Raw genomic sequence first — 20777 nt, forward strand, 5'->3', positions numbered from 1 at the left:
AACCTGTGATTGAATATAATTTTTTTAATCTACTTCAGTGTGTGGTTAAAATGTTCATTAATTTGGTACGTATTTGTGGGTTGGTAGCTTCGTACCAAGTACAACCATTACCTGTTCCTTGTACTCATTTGTGAGCTATTGACTATTCAGAAGGCACTTCTGCAAATGCTTTAATGCATTCAATTATTAAGCTTAATTTACTCCACAGAGCCTTTTTGAACTTTCAAATGTACAACAGAATAAAGATGCCTCTCCAGTAATGTGTGTAGATGGGTAACCTGTTGTCTACATGTTGTAGGATAAAGCCACTAGATGAAGGTTTTATTTTTGACATTCCTGATTCTAATGAAAATTAACAACATTGGTTTGGCAATGTAGCAGAATGCAAATTCTTAAATTGAACATCGTGTTCATTAGGTAGTGTGAAAAGGGTCCACAGCCAGTTGTTCACATTGTTTCTTTAGAAGTGCCTACCTTCTCCTTTGTGAACATTTTTCATATAAATATAAATGATGTCATCTCAAGCAGGCTGTTTTAGGGAGATGACTGAACCGGTTGATAGGTGAGAATTTATTTAATACTGAAAGATACCATCACCATCTGAATTGGTTTTGACTCTTTCCCTCAATGTCACTATATATTATATCAAATATCTGACTGTCGGGTACCATGTCTGCCCTAAATTAGACCATTCCCCATGGCGGCACAGTGGTTAGCACTGCAGCCTCACCCCACCAGGGACTCTGGTCCGATTCCGACCTTTGGTGAATGCCTGTGTGGAGTTTACACATTTTCCCTGGGCCTCTGTGGGTTTCTTCCGAGTGCTCCAGGTTTCTCTCTCAGTCCAAAGATGTGCAGGTTAGGTGGGCTGGACATGCTAGATTGCCCCCAAGTGTCCAAACGTTGGGTGGGGTTACGGGGATAGGGTGGAGGATTGGTCCTAGATAGGGTGCTCTTTCAAACTGTCGGTGCAGGCTCGATGGGCCGAATGGCCTCCTCCTGCACTGTAGGGATTCTGTGACCTCATTACTCTCTGTTCAAACAAAACTTGATTAAAGCAGATTTGTCGTCATTAACTTTAGGCAGAGTTATTGATGAAATGCCACTTGGTTATAAACCCAACAATTTATTAGTAAGGAATAAAATAGCAAACACAGTTTAATTTATTATTTGCTCGCTTAATTTGTGTCACTTTTGTCCCTTTCCACAAAGGAATAGATATGTATCTAAAAAAATTAAAAAGCACACAGATGAAACTTGTTCTAATTTCTGGAGCTTTAAATAAAAATAGGTTTAATGACATTTAATGTCTTTGTGTCTCTTTTATAGTTCCATACATGTTCAAATTATAAACCCAAAGGACCATAATCATTCAGTATTATGGATTTGATGACCAGGATGTAGAGCTAGAGCATTGCTTAATGGAGGAATTAAATAGATGACTGGCAGGGCAGTATTTACTTGTGCACTTGCATTTTAGTTACATTGTCTTTGTCACTAAATACTAATCTGGAATGTTTTGGACATGGTCAGATGATGCCACTCTAATGCGATTATTAAGGCATCTATATTTATGTATTTCTAATTACTGGAACTCCATGAGCTGTATGTTTTCAACATAGTGTAATCATGGGCTGTTTTTTGTGGGATTTTTATTTACACTCGAGAAACCATGCATAAAGATGGCCTCCTGCACTATAGGGATTCTATAATTCTACTTATTTTCCAAATCTAAGCTTTTGAGTATTTTCAGCTACAGAAAACCAGAATTAATTCCTGTTCATGAGACAAATTCAAAATAATGGGCCATGTTGCACAAATGCATTGAAGTAAATCGGCACACAGGTCATTTCTCGTATATGATGATGTTAACAATATATTAAATAAATCCAGTGACTCAACTGGTGAGGCGCAAAGCTTTCTACTGTGTAACTTTTAGCTGCTTTTGATGCAAGATTGAATGAGCAGCCTACTAAAATGATGTAGAAAAGACCAGGATTCTTAATAACAATTAATAATCTGTATTAGTGTCACAAGTAGGCTAACATTAACACTGCAATGAAGTTACTGTGAAAATCACATCTCTAATTTGATTTTCAGGCTTACATATTTGCATTTAATTTGGCTATCGTATATAGTGTATATTGATATTATAAAATCATTTGTATTTAAATATGAATTCACCTATTCAAGAGTTTTTTAAAAAATCATAGCAACTACAATATGTAGCTGTACTCTGAGTTCATAACTAGAGTGTATACACTTGAACCATCACCAAACAAAATGAGGGAGTGATTAGGAGAAACATTTATACATTGTTAGGACATTTCATGTCCTAACAGACACAGTAGTAGAAGTGGCTCCATTAACACTTCAAAGGAAATGGACAAATACTTGGAAAATAAGTATTTCTAATTGTGAAGGCAATGGGTCTAAATGGAAAGATCAGACAGCTAGAAAATTGCATCATCTGTTTGTAATATTCTGGCCCATAACTTCCTGATTCCCCAGTGCCATGTTTGGGAGGATATTCCAATGAAATCCTTCTAGGAAGTTCCCACATAAGGGTTTACCCGGCAATTGGCCAGAAGAGCTCATTTCCACTGGACAGTTGCCCTGAGAACCATCCGACAAAGTGATGTTCAAAAATGTGAAATGCACACTACTGAGATCACTAGATAGATGTGGGAAGCTTTCTTCGTGGTCAGTGAGCTCCTCACTTTGCCACTGATCAGGGTCTTTGATGGAGGAGAAATCATAAGGTTTAAGCGTTTTTTGTTTTCGTCAAATTGAAAGACATTTTAACATTTCTTGTACAGCTACATGTGAATTATGAACAGATGCACCGAAAATTAAAGTCATTGCCACCTTTTGATTGCTCTGCTGCAACGTGAGGTTTCAGCGTAAGCTGCTATAAGCACCTCCTTTAAATCTCCAATTGCTGCAGGGAAGGCAAACTACCAGGCTGGTAATTTCAGGGTCTACTATCTTCTAAATTATATTTTGCAAAGGTCCCAATTAGAGTAAATGTAGAATTAAGTGACTAGGTACATTGTATGTTTTAACCACTAGAGGATGTTGAAAATGCTGAAGGATCTTAATGTTTGACCACCAAAGTCTCAAACCAATACATCTTTTTACCTTCCACCGAATCACTTGAGACCTAATAACATAAATGGGAACTTGTGTAAATTTAATCCTGTAAGTGTGTTTTCCAGTCCTTTTAGAAAATTGAATTACTAACCTATTGATTTAAGGCAGTGATAACTTGTACTGTCCCATATTATACTCATCAAATTCTGGGACAAAGCTAGCATTGCTAATTTGCAGCTGTAATGGTTTGGTTCTTTTAGTTTAGGCCCTACTAGAACCAAAATTGCTCTTGTACCATGATGGTGCCCTTTAATGGACAGGGAAATTAGAAAGTTTTAGGGTTGATCCAAGATATTAAAAGAGAAATAATATTCACAGTTGGGCCATAATGTTAAGGGTAAATTGGTGTGGGAGAACAGAAGCATAAATTGACCAATTCTCTTCTCTGGCAAGATTATTTCTTTGTAAAACATGCACTGTTCACAGGAGCTTGTAAAATGTTATTTCCAATGGACAATTTAATGCTCACTAATATTATTATCGTGCTGTATTTACAGTGTGGCTGGCCACTCAGAATCATAGCACATTAGTGACAGAGCGCAGTGCTGTGCCTTTTCTTCCAGTCAATCCAGAATATTCTGCAACTAGGAACCAGGTATGTTGAAATACAAGAGTGTCAACTGAATATATGTTTTTGCTTGTGTTTATCATGTCTTAAGATAATACTGTGTGTAAAGGTTATATATTTGTATAAAAATATTGTATATATTTTCTGCATAGTATAATGTTATATATTTTAACAGTAAAGAATAAATGTTGGGTAAAAGAGAAGAGACATTCGCCTGTTCAAGTTGATGCAGTTGTGTCTTTACGTTTTGCTCATCCTGCAGCATACCACCGTGATACAGTGAAATTGGCCATTAGAAAGGTGCATGAGTGAGACCTTGTGATTTTGATCATTGTTGCCTGGCCTACCTGACAGTACCGTTGAGAATAAGGATGTTTCTGTGTTCGGAATCACAAACGCAAAGCTATATGTTACAGTAAGCTGGACCACTTGCTCACCTTAATGGGGTTGCTTCAGAATGTGTTTTATCTTTGAAAACACCAAACTTGGTTAAGTCCCTTTGCCTATATTCATTCGTCTTTCTCGACTGAAGTGAGATGGTACTGTGCTGAAAGTTTTCTCAACAAGGTGACTGGACAGGCCCACTATTAATTGGCAATCAATGATTACAACCATCGAGTTGCTTGTTTATAACAAAAAAAGATTGTTACTGTTTCAGTTGAACAATAAAGCAGTTTCAATAGGATGCATTTACATATCTCTCAATCTTTATTTTTATTTTTTTTGCCACTTCATTTATCTACTTGACTGAGATATTCTGTACTGTACACGTGTAGTTTTTAGCTATTCTCCAGATTTGATACCCAACTGTTAAGCTTTTTAGATCTAACTTAGCCTGCAAGGTATACCACCTTTGTCAAGCATCTGACAACAAGTGCAAGTGTATTGTTACTGAATTCTTAACAGAAAACAGACCATGGGACATTGCACATTTGACCTTTGTGCTTATTCAGATATACTGCAGCGCAATACAGTTTCCTTTGATAGATTTGATTGCATATCTTTCCCACAAAAATTCAACCATTGGACTCTTGTCATTTTATTTCCCACATAACTGCAAAAATATGCTGATGTTTGAACTTAAAAAAGACTTGTCTCAGAAATGCTTAAAACAGTAAAATATGAGTGGCCTATTCCTCAAGAGAAGGATACATCCAGCTAATATGCAGTGGCATTGTTGCATTCTATTTCAGTCCAGTTAAATTCCAGTGGAAGCTAGAGAGTGAATGGTTTAATAACTCAAAAGTAACTCCCTTGGTATTGTGTCATCCTCTGCTGCAAATTGGAGTCTGATAGTTCTGTACTGATGCTAGAAGTATCTTGTATGACTATGATGTTTAAAACACCTTGTTGTTTTTGTGAGAGAGGGAAATAAGGAGATTTGGGGAGGGAGGGCGTGAGGAATTTCTAATACCAGAGTTTATTTCCTAAGATTATAGTTCATGGGTGTGGGGAAGTTGGCAGCATAGGGTGTAAAATCTATTATCTGTATTGGCGGTCACCTCAATTTAAAATCTTCCATGAAGTGTCTCCATCTTGATGACCACTCTTCATTCGTCATAAGGTGCATATTGTAGCAAAGAACATAAAGAAAGACATTCACTTCCAGCATGCCGTTCCTTGAAGTATCTCAAAGGCATTCACACATGATGGATTACTTATGACTTTCAGCCACTTATGTAAACAAACGCAACAGCCACTTTAATTACAGCAAGAATCCGCACAGAGCAACCTGTTTATCTGTTGAATTTAAGATCACTTCATGGGTAAATACACACTGATACTGAATCATTTAGATTAAGTTGATCCCAGGTTGAATGCCTCATCTTTATTAAGTGACAGAGATGTGCCTTCTCTGTTCTCCCCTCTGCTGCAGCTCTCCTTTGTTCGTTATAACAGCAGGTTTATTTGTCTTTGACTAGTCACAAGGTCTTTTTTCCCATCTTAACTTCCTTTCAGTCAAAAGTCTCCAGTGTTTCTTCTTGGACAATAAGATTGTAATTGATCCATTAGCAATTAATGCAAACGATTCAAACATTCTTTAAATCTTCAAATTCCACAGACATTTTAAAGAAATTACAAATTTTCCTTGCTGTACTTCCTCTGGGCCAAAGCTTGTCACCAACCCGTGGGGAAAAGTGATCATAATCTGAAAATTTTATATTAAGTTTCAGAGTGATGCGATTAAGTCCAGAACTTGGGTCTTAAATTTGATCAGATTCAATTGTGGAAGTCTGATAGGTGAGTTGGCTGAGGTAGGTTCGGAAATTAGATTTAAAATATATGATGCTAGACAAGCTATGAGGGGGAAAAAAAATTATAAATATACAATCCCTTGAAGAATAAAACGCCACAGAAAAACTGATATGACTGTGGCTAACTACGGAAAATAGGGATAATAGATGAAAAGAAGAGGTTTCCAATGTTTCCTAAAAGAATATTAGCTTTAGGATTGGGATGGTTTTAAAAACCATCTGAGGGATAACCAAGGAAGTGAAAATGAGGCTAAGATACCAAGAAATGAAAAACAAATCGCAAGAGTCTAGCGAAAGTAAAATAGTTACCTTGGAGGCAGCAGCCACACTGCACTCATCCTGCTCCAGTCAGCTGTGCCCACCATCGACAGACCCGAGAAGAATGTAAAGCTTCTCATTTGGGACAAAGGCTATCCCCATATACATAAATAATGAAGCTTCTTCTCTCTCTCTCTCTCTCTCTCTCTCTCTCTCTCTCTCTCTCTCTCTCTCTCTCTCTCTCTCTCTCTCTCTCTTTCCCCCCCCCCGCCCCCCACCTTCCCCTTCCACTGTGGTCAATTCAGTGATCGTAGTTATGAAATAGTTAACTTTGATCTGCCAGGACTCGACGCGAGGGAGCGACTGGTAAGGCTATATTTTGACACATATGTCCTGAAACCTGCCACAGAGGGAGAAAAATAGCCTGAGATTAACAAAATTTGACTACCTGAGGGCAGGAGGCCTATAATGAAAGCAGACAAGAAACATTGTGAAGCAGACATTCGACCTGCTCAAACAAAGGTTCCACTGTCCTTTATTGCATGTGGATTTCTGAACCATAACACACCTCACATATGCCATAACATTGCCATTATGAGGCACAGCCATTGCCTCCAGGAACCTGAAAGTGAAGGAGGATGAATCCTGAAACCCTTTGCTCGGAACGCCTGTCAGAATGCCTAGACTCTACTTTCAATCAAGCTACCACCCTTTACCACTATGGATACACCATTTCTCACCATTATATCCAATCGGCGATTCCCCAACATCGTGCCCTTTGGCCATAATCCAAGAATAAAAACCATGAAAACCTTGTCATTAACATCTTTAGATAGCAACATATCCAATTATACAAACAAATGAGCTGTTCACCCTTGTACATTCCCTTACTGCCCATCTCGAATGTGCCTTTGCCTTTCTCCTGCTTGTACATAGTGCTTGCCAGTGGCTGCTGCATGACTGATGGAAGGTTGACTTTCACTGGTGGTGACTACACATGCCCTTGCAGGGTGCCTTTGAGCAGCTCTGGACTTTGAGTGCCTGACTTCAGACTGCATCACCTCAATGTAGAGCGCAGAAGTCTGGGTTTTCTGGTTGAGTAGCAACTGCAAGGGCATCAGTGGAGTCGCAATAATGGGAGCAGGAATACTGACACCCTGAAAGAGGACAGGAGGCTCATGCTCACTTCCATGGGGAGGCATCACGACAATCCTACTGATCTGTTGAGCTCAGATTGCTGAACTGCTATGAAAGCCTGCAAAATCCTTTTTTGAGCACAGATTTGCAGCAGTGGTGGCAGAATCTCAGAATTGTTATGGTGTAGAGGAAGGCCATTCAGCCCATTGTGTCTGCACCAGCTCTCCCAAGTGAGCATTATGACTTGGTGCCATTCTCCTGCCTTTTCCCCGTAACCTGGTACATTGTTTATATTCAAATAAACATCTAATGCCCTCTTGAATACCTCCATTGATCCTGCCTCCACCACACTTCCAGGCAGTGCATTCAAGACCTGAACCACTTGCTGTGTGAAAAAGCTTTTTCTCGCATTGCATTTGCTTCTTTTGCAAATCACTTTAAATCTTTGCCATCTTGTTCTCAAATCCTTTTATGAGCGGGGAGCAGTTTCTCTCTATCTACTCTGTCCAGCCCCCTCATGATTTTTAACACCTCTATCAAATCTCCCCTTAGCCTCCACTCCAAGGTGCACAGTCCCAACTTTGCCAATCTGTCTTCCTGATTAATGTTTCTCTGGAACCATCCTTGTAAACTTCTTCTGTACTCTTCAATGTATTCACATCTTCCCTAAAGTATGGCGCCCAGAACTGTACACCATATTCCAGCTGAGCTCTAAGTAATGGCTTGTACAAGTTCAGCATAACCTCCTTGTTCTTGTACTCTATACCACTTTAATAAAGCCTATGATACGAGGCAGCAGAAGTCTGTGCTTTTACTGACTGAGGCGCAATGGCAAGGACACTGGCTGAGTGGCAGTAATGGGAGCCAGACTCCTCCATGCTCTTCGACAGTGACAGAAGGTCGTCTGATAGGTTTACCCTTTCCGTATTGCATTGTCGGCTTCATTCTTCTGAAAGGCATCCCATTGAGAACCTCATTAGAATCTCCTGTGGCAGAACTCATGTGTGACGTCACCTTGCTGGGAGCTGGCAGGCATCCTACCCTTCCCCAGCCCCCAAGCCTGACTGCTGCCCACATGCTCGGTTTTCCTTGCAGACTACTTTTTCCAATTCCTATGCTGTTAAGATATAGGATATGTTTTTATGCTCTCTGCTAGAGATGATGTTAAGGAACTGCAACTAGCATCAATAAAGCAACGTCAGAGGGTGAAGACTGGGATGAATGCTAGTGTTTCCCTCTTTTTGGCATGTGCTTATGCTGCAATCCAGTTCAACACTTAGTTCCTGTTCATGTGGCCTGCCAATACTCACTCATGAAGGATAATTGGTTACTGAAAGGTCCTCTGCTACCTATTGAGCAGTACACCAGCAAGAGGAGATGAGAGTGCAGGTAGAAAGTTAGCTTATTTTGTTTTCCAAACCACTGTCTCATCCACCTATTGGGAGTATACAGTCTCTACAGGAAAGTACTTCACCGCAGCTATTGGTAGTGGGTGAGATAGTAGTGGCGCTGGGAATGTAAGTGATAGCTTTGAGGAGGTAAGTAATGACTAAATGGGGGGAGGTAGGGCGCACAATTACAATATCTAACTATTGGAGTGAGGCATTGGTGTGAAAGTGGCACAAGAATGATATACTGGTTACTGGTTCATAGTACATTATTACTGATGGCACACTGTATCATTTATTTCTGCTCATCATTTCCGTGGCTGATGATGTTGTTTCCAAAACTTCTATCTCTAGGTAATATGTTAATGTGAAGATTAAACATTTGTGGACGATTCCCAGCAAACTATTTCAAAAACATTTGAAGCTGCAATGCATTATCGGGATAAATAATGAAGTGACATGCAACAAGTGCTGCAGCTTTTGTACATCCTGTTTATAACTTTTCAAAATGAGAAGTCATAAATCAAAGTGCTTTAGAAAAGCAAGTTTCTTTTATGACTCTTTAATATTCTTTAAAGTTCTTGGTTTCTGCTTTTAATATACTTAGATTCGATATTTCATTTTTTCCTCAGTCCACAGAGTATTCAGTGACCTTTTATAGTTTTAAAATGCACACATCTTTTTCTAGAATCTTATGACTACAAAAGTGGTTTTCCCCAAAGTAGTGCATTTTAATAATTAAATACTGTTCTAAAAATAATAAGAAAGGAGCCCCTCTGAAAATAAAACTAGCTACAAGTGAGATTTTTGTATTTTTAAAAGAAATCCGCTATTTGGTTTTGGGCATCTAACTGCTGATTATTGTTTTCAATTAGCAGAGATACAAATATTGTTGAAGCTGGATGGAAATTTTAAATGTTCAGCTTTCATAAGATGACAATGAATAGGTGCAGGAGTAGGCCATTCAGCCCATTAAACCTGCCTCGCCATTCATAAGCTCATTGCAGATCGGATCATGGTCACTTTCTGCCTGTCCCCCATAACCCTTAACTTCCTTGTTGATCACAAACCTGACTAACTCTGCCTCGACCATATTCAGTAACCCAACCTCCACTGCTCTCTATGGAAGAGAATTCTGAAGGCTTACAATCCCTCAGCGAAGGAACTTTTAATTTCCATCTTGAATGGGAGGCCGTTATTTTTATAATGTGTCCCCTAGTTCTAGATTTCCCCATGAGGGGAACATCCTCACAGCATCTACCGTGTCAAACCACCTCAGAATCCTTTATATTTCAATAAGATCACCACTCATTCTTCTTGATCAACCTGCTCAACCTTTCCTAACAAAACTAACCATTCAATCCAGGAATCAGACTAGTAAAACTTCTCTGAACTGCTTCCAAATTAAAGTATGTCCATCTTTGTCAGGTGCCCAAACTATACACACTGCCCTCGACATAGTCTCACCAGGAGCCACAGTTTCAGCAAGATTTCTATAGTCTGTACAGCGGTTAGTTTGACCTCTATGGTGGGGGAGTTGCTGGAATCAATCATTAAGGAGGCGATGACTGGACATTTGGAAAGAGCAAGCTCAATCCACCATTGTCAGCATGGTTTTATGAAGGGCAAGTCATGCTTGAAAAACTTGCTTTAGTTCTTTGAGGTTGTTACCAGCAAGGTGGATAATGAAAAACCTGTGGATGTGGTATATCTAGACTTCCAGAAGGCATTTGACAAGGTGCAGCATAAAAGACTGACCCAGAAGGTCAGATCGCAGGAGATTGGGGGTAGAGTGCTAGATTGGATTGAGGATTGGCTGACTGACAGAAATAAGAGGTTCGGGATAAATGGGTCCCTCTCAGGCTGGCGAACTGTAACTAGTGGGATGCCGCAGGGGTCAGTCCTCGGACCTCAACTGTTTGCAATCTGTATAAATGACCTGTGAGATCAGAGGGATAGCGCGGATGATACTAGGTGAGAAAGCAGGCAGTCAAAAGGAGATAAAGAGTTTACAGATGGATGTGGATAGGCTTGGAAAATGGGCCAACATTTGGCAGATGGAGTTTAATGTAGATAAGTGTGAGGTTATCCATTTTGGCTGAAAAAATAGAAAGGCAAATTATTATTTAAATGGAAAGCATTTTGAATCTGTGTCTGGGCAGAGAGATCTAGGTGCCTTTGTTCATGAATCGCAGAAAGTCAATATGCAGGTACAGCATGTAATTAATAAAAAGGAAAATGGAATTTTAGCATTTATTGCAAAAGGACTGATAGAACGGTATTGTTGCAATTGTACAGGGTGTTGGTGAGACCACATCTGGTGTATTATGTCCAGTTTTGGTCTCCTTATTTGAGGAAGGATTTGGTGGCATCGGACAGCAGTTCAGAGGAAGTTCACCAGATTGATTCCCGAGATGACCGAGTTGACGTATGGGGAGACATTGAACAGTTTGGGCTTATACTCGCTAGAGTTAGAAGAATGAGAGTGGATCTGATCGACTTATGTCAAATACTAATAGGGGTAAATAAAGTAAATGTAGGCCAAATGTTCCCCTTGTGGGGCAATCTAGAATGAGAGATAACAGATTTAGATTGAGAGGCGGTAGATTTAAAGTTGAGATGAGGAACTACTTCTCACAGAGGGTGGTGAATTTGTTGAACTCGCTGTCCCATACTACGGTGGAGTCTGAATCATTAAATGGTTTCAAGAAGGAGATAGATATATTTCTGATTTTTAAAAATGCGTTAAAGGGATCTGGGGAACAGGCAGGGAGGTGGATTTGAGACCAGGAAGAGATCAGCCATAATCTGATTGAATGGCAGAGCAGGCTCGAAGGGCTGAATTGCTCCTAATTTCTGTGTTCCTCTTTGCAATAAAAGCCAACATTCCATTAGACTTCATGATTACTTGCAGTAACTGCACACTAACTTTGTGGTTTCATTTACAGGACAGCCAGATCTCATTGTGCCACAGCATTCTTCTGTGTCTCTCGATTTAAATAATGTTCTGTTTTTCTATTCTTCCTGCTGATATGGGGAACCTCACATTTTCCCACATTATTCTCCATTTGCCAATTTTTTGCACACACCTATAATCCCCAACACCATGAGCTGTTATCTTGTGCAATACATTCCTAGTTGGCACCTTATTGGATGCCTTTGTAAATCCAAATACACTATATCTACTGGTTCCCCTTTATTCACCCTGCTTGTTACATCCTCAAAGAACTCAAAGAAATTTGTCAATCACAATTTCCGTTTCACAGAACCATGTTGACTCTGCTGGTTTGTATTATGATTTTCTAGATATCCTGCTGCTACCACCTTAATAATAGATTCTAGCGTTTTCCCAAGGACAGATGTTTGGCTAACTGGCCTGTAGTTTCCTGCTTTCAGTCTCCATCCTTTCTTGGATAGAATTATTACTTTTGCATGTTTCCAATTCGTTGGGGCCTTTCCAGAATCTAGGGAGTTTTGGAAGATTACAACTACTGCATCCACTTTCTTTGCAACCACTTCTTTTTAAGACCCTCAGATCCAGGCCATCAGATCTGGCCTTTGTCCCATTAGTTTTCCATAGAACAATGGAATCCCTACAGTACAAAAGGAGGCCATTCAGCCCATCAAGTCTGCACTGACCCTCTGAAAGAGCACCCTACCTAGGCCCACTCCCCTACCATATCCCCATAACTCCACCTAACCTGCACATCTTTGGATGTGGAAGGAAACCGCAGCACCCGGAGGAATGCATGCAGATGGCGGGGGTGAAAGTGCAAACTCCATACAAGCAGTCACCCAAGGCCGGAATTGAACCCGGGCTCCTGGTGTTGAGGCAGCAGTGCTAACCACTTTCCTAGTTTTTTTTTTCCCCTAGTGATTGTGGTTATTTCAAATTCCTCCCTCCCTTTTGTGACTTGCTTTTCTACTTTGTTGTTAGTGTCCTCAACCCATCTACTTTAATTAGGGGGGGTCAATTGGAGTGAAAAACCAGCAGAAACATCATCTTGAATTCTTTGTATTTTTCTATTCGCTTAATCGTAGTTTCAGAATCAACATGGTTCTGTATTGTAGTGTGCTGAAAGTCTGATTACAGATGCTGTAAAACTGCATATGGTGTAAGCTAACTAGGTACGTTGATATTTCACAGGAAGAATGCAGTCTTGTGTCCAGCTAAGCAAGTTAGCACAATTCCCAGAGACCATTCAGTTCATTTATCCAGATTTTTTTTAAATTTGGCCTTTCCCCATCACATCCTTGACATATCTTGAATGAATCCACGGTTTTGTCCACCCAAAATGATCCCAATAACTGCTGCAATGTTGATTGTTTTGTACTTGGTTTATCCTAAATTGTCTTCTCATCGCATTTAGGATGTCTCATTTTCTGTCTTACCCAGCTTGTTGCAATGCTCTAGGTGTACAAAATGTAATGCAATATTCATATTTCTGTAAGATCAATAATCAGAGGCCTTTGTTCAAACAGTTTGTTCAACTTTGTATAATCGTTCCTCTTGACTGAGTTCTTTGCACAGAGATTAACTCCTTATGTTGCACCATGGTTTTAATGTGATTAAAACTAAACCGTGTTCAAAGTGCAGTCTGACCAGAACAGCATGCAATTCCTGACATTTACTGTTCCGATCTAGAAATATAATTCAGCATTCTGATAATCCATTGTTGCTCTGTGGCAATCTGATGTTATCAAGTCTTTAATCTATCATCACCTTCAAATTCATTTCTGTATGTTTAGCTGTTCGTGCATCATGGAGCATACTTCTGACAGCATTGTTCATTCTAATGTCTGGTACCTCTCACTTGTGTATAAGTCCATGGGCATTTATTCAATGCAGATTCCAGCTCCTTCTGACAGCTGTAACTTGATAGCCTTTTGTTTCACTTCCCCCACCCACCCATTTCACCTCCGTTTAGTTCCATCTGCTGATGTAATCAGTTTACATTGGATTTCTGAATTCAGGTCATTTAATGTTGTTTAAATACAGTATGAGCTTCAGGAGCAAACCCTGGCATGCTCCACTCATATGCACATTTCCATAGATATTCCACATAGCCAATTGCTGATCCATATTTAGGTCTGTCTTTGAATTCCTACTGCGGTTTCTATGGCATTCTCTTAAGGGGAACCTTGTTGAAAGCTTCTTGATGATATGAGCTATCCAGTTTTCTTTGTCTTTCTAAGATTGCCACTAAAGTGCCTTGTGGCATATTTCTACATTAAGAACAGTTTGTAAATGCAAATTTCTTTTCACTTGGAGTTTCACTTACTTGAGCATAATCTATAACCTCATGGCCTGATATATCTCTCAATCTTCCATTATCATCAAACCTGGGGACCGACCCTTGTTCAATGAGGAGTGTCAGAGAGAGGCCAGGACCAGCACAGGCATTAGGGGCAGCATGGTGGCGCAGTTGGTTAGCCTTGTTGCCTCACGGCGCTGAGGTCCCAGGTTCGATCCCGGCTCTGGGTCACTGTCTGTGTGGAGTTTGCACATTCTCCCCGTGTTTGCGTGGGTTTCGCCCCCACAATCCAAAAGATGTGCAGGGTAGGTGGATTGGTCACACTGAATTGCCCCTTAATTGGAAAAAATTAATTGGGTACTCTAAATAAGGGCAGCACGGTAGCATTGTGGGTAGCACAATTGCTTCACAGCTCCAGGGTCCCAGGTTCGATTCCGGCTTGGGTCACTGTCTGTGCGGAGTTTGCGCATCCTCCCCGTGTGTGCGTGGGTTTCCTCCGGGTGCTCCGGTTTCCTCCCACAGTCCAAAGATGTTCAGGTTAGGTGGATTGGCCATGATAAATTGCCCTTCGTGTCCAAAATTGCCCTTGGTGTTGGGTGGGGTTACTGGGTTATGGGGATAGGGTGGAGGTTTTGACATTGGGTAGGGTGCTCTTTCCAAGAGCCGGTGCAGACTCGATGGGCCGAATGGCCTCCTTCTGCACTGTAAATTCTATGATACCTAAAAATGAGATCCCAACCTGGTGAAACTGCAACACGGGTCCACATGCATGCCAAAAAGTGTAAGCAGCACACTGGATAGAGCTAAGCGATCCCACAATCAACGGATCAGATCAAAGCTCTTTTCCCGAATCTGAGCCTGTTTTGTCCCTGAGGTTCACCTCTTCTCCTCTGAACACATTCCAATGAGAATGCTGACCTACAACTTCCCTAACATTGTAAATGGCTTCCTCTCTCCAAGTACAATTTTCCCCACCCTCCCTTTCAAAACTGCTGTTATCATGCTCTGAAAAAAAAGCGTGCTTCTGTCTTTTCAGACTATCCTTTCCTCTCAAGTCCTTAAGTGTTGCCATCGCTCAAATATGGATCCATGTTTGAATTTCTGAGCTTTGACATCCAGACTTGTTAGCTCCCTTATCTCCACAGATGCTGTCAGACCTGTTGATATTGCCCAGTATTTTCTGTTTTTGTTTCAGATTCTAAATCCACAGTTATTTGCTTTTATCTTTGAATTCTGATCAGTTTTCCACCCTTCCTGCACTTTCCGGTCCTTTCCACCCTGCCGTGGCACCGAATTAACGCAAGCCAAAATCGCACATTATATTGTCCATGATGCATTTTCCTACCCTTCTCTCTCTTCAACTACTCAGTCTTTAATGTCGATCACACCATCCTTCTCCCGCAATATCTATATCTCATGATCACTCCTTGTTTGGTTCACAGCCGAGCACCTCCAGCAATAGCTGCTCTTCCACCCCCTCACCATTGTCCATATACACTGATGGCACTCACCTTTACTCTCCATTATGTACTTCTCCATTATGTAATGCCACTGCCTCTGTTTTGTCAGACTGTTCATCGGGTGTCCCGTCATAGGTGATCCACAATTTCCTCTCTTTAAACATTGGGAAGTCTGAAGCCAGCATCTTTAGCCTCCTACTGCAAATCTTGTACCTTTACCACTAATTCAAGTCTCTTCCCCAGCCATTGCCTCGGGCTGACCCAATCCGCTTGCGGTCTTGCCATCCTATTTGAACCTGTCCTGTATTGTGACCCCAAATCCTATCCACTTTAAAGACTGCCTACTTCTACCTCTGTAATGTCACATGTTGCTGCCTCTACCACAACTTAACTGTTGCTGCAACCTGCTTCCGTGCTTTTTGTCACCTTCAGTTGTGACAACACCAGTGCTCTCCTGCTGCCCCTCCACCCTCTAAACTTCAGATACCATCATCTGTGCTGCCTGTATTGTATCCCATGCACGAAATGCCACTCGCTCATTACCCATTCCTGTTCTCACTAACTTACTAGCACCTGGCCCCCACCACCACCATATAAAAAAAGTAATCCTCCCGTTTAAATCCATTCATGGCTTCACCATCACTGCCACCCCACACCCCTTGCAAACATCTGTGCAAACTCTGCCATTGGATAGATGTGCCAACAACTGGATAGCCCTCACACTCTTAATTTCCTTTCTTAAACCCCTTTGCCTTTCTACATCCCTCTCTCCTTTAACGCCCTCATTAGAATTTGCCTTCTCAATCAGCCTTTTGGTCACTCCTCCCCTATCTCCAACCCAGTTCAGTGTCCATTATTTTCTGATTACTATGGATACTTCTATCAAAAATACTATACAAGTGTAACTTTTTTTTGTAGAGTGATTCCAAATTCCTTTCATCCAAAAATGGTATGCAACTTGGAATTCAGGTGGCCATTGGCTGTGTGTGCAATAATGGCAATTGATATGACCGTGAAAAGATGGTTGCCATTTTGTACTAAAGAGATATAACTTAAAGGTACATTTCAGAACTTTCTTTTTTTTATAAATATATTTTATTCAAGATTTTTTGGCCAAACATAACAGTACATAGTTTTTCTTTTAAACAACAATAAAGAAATATAAATAACAATGGCCAGTTTTAAACAAGTAAATAAATAATATAGAAACAAAAACAAAACTAAATAGCAACTGCCTTGTCAAAAATAGTTACTCTCCAAAGATACAATCCAACAGTCCAATATACATTACCTATAACAAATGTCGATACATATACAATGACATCCCTAAGAGCCCGCCCGGATCCTCCCCCTGGGTTGCTGTTGTTGTCTTTCTTTCTTTTAATTCCCTCTATCGTTCTGTGAGGTAGTTGACGAACGGTTGCCACCGCCTGGTGAACCCTTGAGCCGAACCCCTTAATACGAACTTGATCCGTTCTAACTTTATAAACCCTGCCATGTCGTTTATCCAGGTCTCCACACCCGGAGGTTTGGCTTCCTTCCACATAAGCAATATCCTGCGCTGGGCTACTAGGGACGCAAAGGCCAAAACATCAGCCTCTCTCGCCTCCTGCACTCCCGGCTCTTCTGCAACCCCGAATATAGCCAACCCCCAGCCTGGCTCGACCCGGACCCCCACCACCTTCGAAAGCACCTTCGCCACCCCCACCCAGAACCCCTGTAATGCCGGACATGACCAGAACATGTGGGTGTGATTCGCTGGGCTTCTCGAGCGTCTCCCACACCTATCCTCTACCCCGAAAAATTTACTGAGCCGTGCTCCAGTCATATGTGCCCTGTGTAGCACCTTGAATTGTATCAGGCTTAGCCTGGCACACGAGGACGACGAGTTTACCCTACGTAGGGCATCAGCCCACAGCCCCTCCTCAGTCTCCTCCCCCAGCTCTTCCCATTTCCCTTTCAGCTCATCTACCATGATCTCCCCCTCGTCCCTCATTTCCCTGTATATGTCCGACATCCTACCATCCCCCACCCATGTCTCTGAGATCACTCTATCCTGCACCTCCTGCGTCGGGAGCTGCGGGAATTACCTCACCTGTTGCCTCGCAAAAGCCCTCAGTTGCATATACCGAAATGCATTCCCTTGGGGCAACCCATATTTTTCCGTCAGCGCTCCCAGACTCGCAAACGTCCCATCTACGAACAGATCTCTCAATTGTACTACCCCAGCTCTTTGCCATGCTCCAAATCCCCCATCCATTCTCCCCGGAACAAACCTATGGTTATTTCTTATCGGGGACCGCACCGAGGCTCCCGTCCTTCCCCCATGCCGTCTCCACTGCCCCCAAATTTTTAATGTTGCCACCACCACCGGGCTTGTAGTGTATTTCTTCGGTGAGAACGGCAACGGTGCCGTCACCATTGCTTGTAAGCTGGTCCCCTTGCAGGTCGCCCTCTCCAATCTCTTCCACGCCGCTCCCTCCCCTTCTCCCATCCATTTACACACCATTGAAATACTGGCGGCCCAGTAATAATCATTTAGGCTCGGTAGTGCCAACCCCCCCCCCCCCTATCCCTACTACGCTGCAAGAACCCCCTCCTCACTCTCGGGGTCTTCCCGGCCCACACAACTCATAATGCTTTTCTCAATTCTCTTTAAAAAAAAGCCTTTGTGACCATCACTGGGAGCCACTGAAACACAAAGAGGAATCTCGGGAGAACCACCATTTTAACCGCCTGCACCCTACCCGCCAGTGACAGGGACACCATGTCCCATCTCTTGAAGTCCTCCTCCATCTGTTCCACCAATCGTGTTAAATTAAGCCGGTGCAAGGTTCCCCAATTCTTGGCTATCTGAATCCCCAAGTATCGGAAGTCTCTTGTTACCTTCCTCAGCGGTAAATCCTCTATTTCCCTGCTCTGCTCCCCCGGATGCACCACAAACAACTCACTTTTCCCCATGTTCAATTTATACCCCGAAAAATCCCCAAACTCCCCAAGTATCCGCATTATCTCTGGCATCCCCTCCACCGGGTCCGCCACATACAACAACAAATCATCCGCATACAGAGATACCCGGTGTTCTTCTCCTCCCCTAAACACTCCCCTCCACTTCCTGGAACCCCTCAGTGCCATGGCCAGGGGCTCAATCGCCAGTGCATTTCAGAACTTTCTCGATGGTCCTGGGCACTATATAAACTTATTTTTCATTCCTTTAATAATGGGGGAAAGTGGATACTCCAGCCCAAACTCTCAACAGTAAACATTAACTGGCTAGAGTGCCGATCTCGGCACGTGTTCAAGCACAAGCATAGAGCTGCTCATTGTTGAAATCATTGTAAGGTGAACTGGCAGTGGAGCCTGGATCTGTCAGCTTGAAGATTGTACTTTGCATATGTGTCTGAGCTGGTGGCTGCAGTAAATCTGCAACAATAGAATATTATCCCTCTTCTGTCAGTTAACCCCAGCTAGTACATTTGCTCATACTCATTTTGAGTGTACCATGTTGTAGTTGGTTTCAAAGTTTCTCAAAATCCTGCACTTGTATGACCAGCCATGCCTTATTCCATATCACAGACAACAGTCAGTTTAAATTGATCAAGGTAACAATATTCTTCCAGTTGTCTTTTTTCGTGCGCATTTTTTAAACCCTTGTTCGTACCAGATGCTGTGCATTACTTTTCACGTGCTTCTCTGTAGCTCATCTGTACAAAATGGAATGCTGCTTCAGTAGAATGTGGAGAATGGTTTTCATCTCGTGTCTACAAAGATGTTTTACAACTTGGATCATTTTTTAAAAGGTTTTGATACAAGGAGAAATGGTCCTGACTCTGTTCTGTTTGGAGTTGTATTAACATAATGAATAGCAGCAGGTCAGCAAAACCTGCGGAGAATTACAGTGACTCTGCGTTCCCTTTTCTGTCCACATTCCTCTGTATGCCTGTACATTGCAAATGAGGAAAAATCTGATCTATTTTTAACGGTGAACAGTTTATTCCTTGGCGTGTTCTGGCCCTGTGGTCTCTGTCAAATTTTTGGTATTTTTTTTCCCTGCTTTGAAATCCTTTCAGTGTCTCTTGATTGGCTTAGTTGCTGGCACGCCTTGCATATTTCCCCAGCTGGGTTCAAGTGATCCCAGTGATCATTGGTTACTTTGGCTCTGTGGTTTAAAAACTATTTGAAAGTGGGTCAGCAGACTGCGGCCAGACGAGGGACAAGAGAAAAACATTAGCAGAGAAGAAAGCCTCCGTCTTGAATTCAAGCTGAAGGACTTGTAACAAAGAAGATCTCTTGTCAATAATCTCTCAAAATCTCACAAATAACCATTTATAATTCACAATCTTCGATATTCTTTTCAGGGACGGCAAAAGCTTGCCAGGTTTAATGCCCGGGAGTTTGCAACCCTGATTATTGACATTCTTAGTGATGCAAAGAGAAGGCAGCATGGAAAGACACTAGGAAGTCCAATTGGTAAGTCGCCTTTTTAAAAACTTTCAAGGTAATATATATAACTTTTTTAACTGTTGACGTTTATATATCCATATAATGACTTGATCACTAATTAACTTGCATTGCTTAATTATTTACGGCATGGAATTTAACACTAAAATAGTTATTTTAAAAACTTGTGAATAGTGGCATTTAACTGGAGAGGACAAAATAGAAAGGTCTTGGTAAGATGCTGGTGGGTGGAATGTTTTGTTTTATCCTGTATATTTAATAAGCCGTGAGGGAATAATGATGTAGCTTGTTCGGTAGTTCTGCTATTCCAGTATCTTGAAATGTTTATTCAAGTTATTTGTTTTTACAGCTTGGCTGCTGTAATACATTGTAGTACAGTGAGACACTTACTCTCCTCTTTAGAACACTTCCAAACTCTGGAATGTCATTGAGGGGTGCTGTGGGGGTGTACAGCTTTTGAGTCCCCTAGTGGTCACATAGTGACATTCCCCTCGCTCCCCCCCCCCCCCCCCCCCCCCCCCCCCCCCCCCCCCCCCCCCCCCCCCCCCCCCCCCCCCCACTTTAAATATCAGTATGACAGTTCTGAAATATTTAGACGTATTGGACAGAGAAGAATCTAAATGGCAATGATTTTGCATGTTAATGCTATGTTAAAGCTCTATTTTAAGGGTATTTAATTCCCTCAACACCTCTCTCGGTTCTGGTCTCTGATGCAAAAAAGGCGAGATACCGTGGTCACATCATGTTCTGCAACACCACAAAAAATCCATCCTTAAGTTAGATGTCTCGAGACGTGTAAAAATATCTTGAGGATGACTCTGTTCCGTGCCTTCCCCACATCA

General features: G+C 41.7%; 1 protein-coding gene across 10 annotated transcripts in view; it reads left to right on the forward strand.

The window, feature by feature from the left end:
- git1 (G protein-coupled receptor kinase interacting ArfGAP 1) overlaps nucleotides 1–20777 on the forward strand; it is a 252390-nt gene that overhangs the window by 188825 nt on the left and 42788 nt on the right. For all 10 annotated transcript variants that reach the window (XR_011933692.1, XR_011933693.1, XR_011933694.1 and 7 more), the window contains 2 exons: nucleotides 3651–3748; nucleotides 19833–19944. Coding sequence is in view for 7 of the 10 variants with exons in the window: in XM_072469628.1 (XP_072325729.1) it covers nucleotides 3651–3748; nucleotides 19833–19944 (210 nt within the window). In the remaining 3 variants the exon portion in view is untranslated. The remainder of the gene's footprint in view (nucleotides 1–3650; nucleotides 3749–19832; nucleotides 19945–20777) is intronic.

This window comes from Scyliorhinus torazame, chromosome 12, assembly GCF_047496885.1.
Source record: "Scyliorhinus torazame isolate Kashiwa2021f chromosome 12, sScyTor2.1, whole genome shotgun sequence".
In the NCBI taxonomy this organism is placed as follows: Eukaryota; Metazoa; Chordata; class Chondrichthyes; order Carcharhiniformes; family Scyliorhinidae; genus Scyliorhinus; species Scyliorhinus torazame.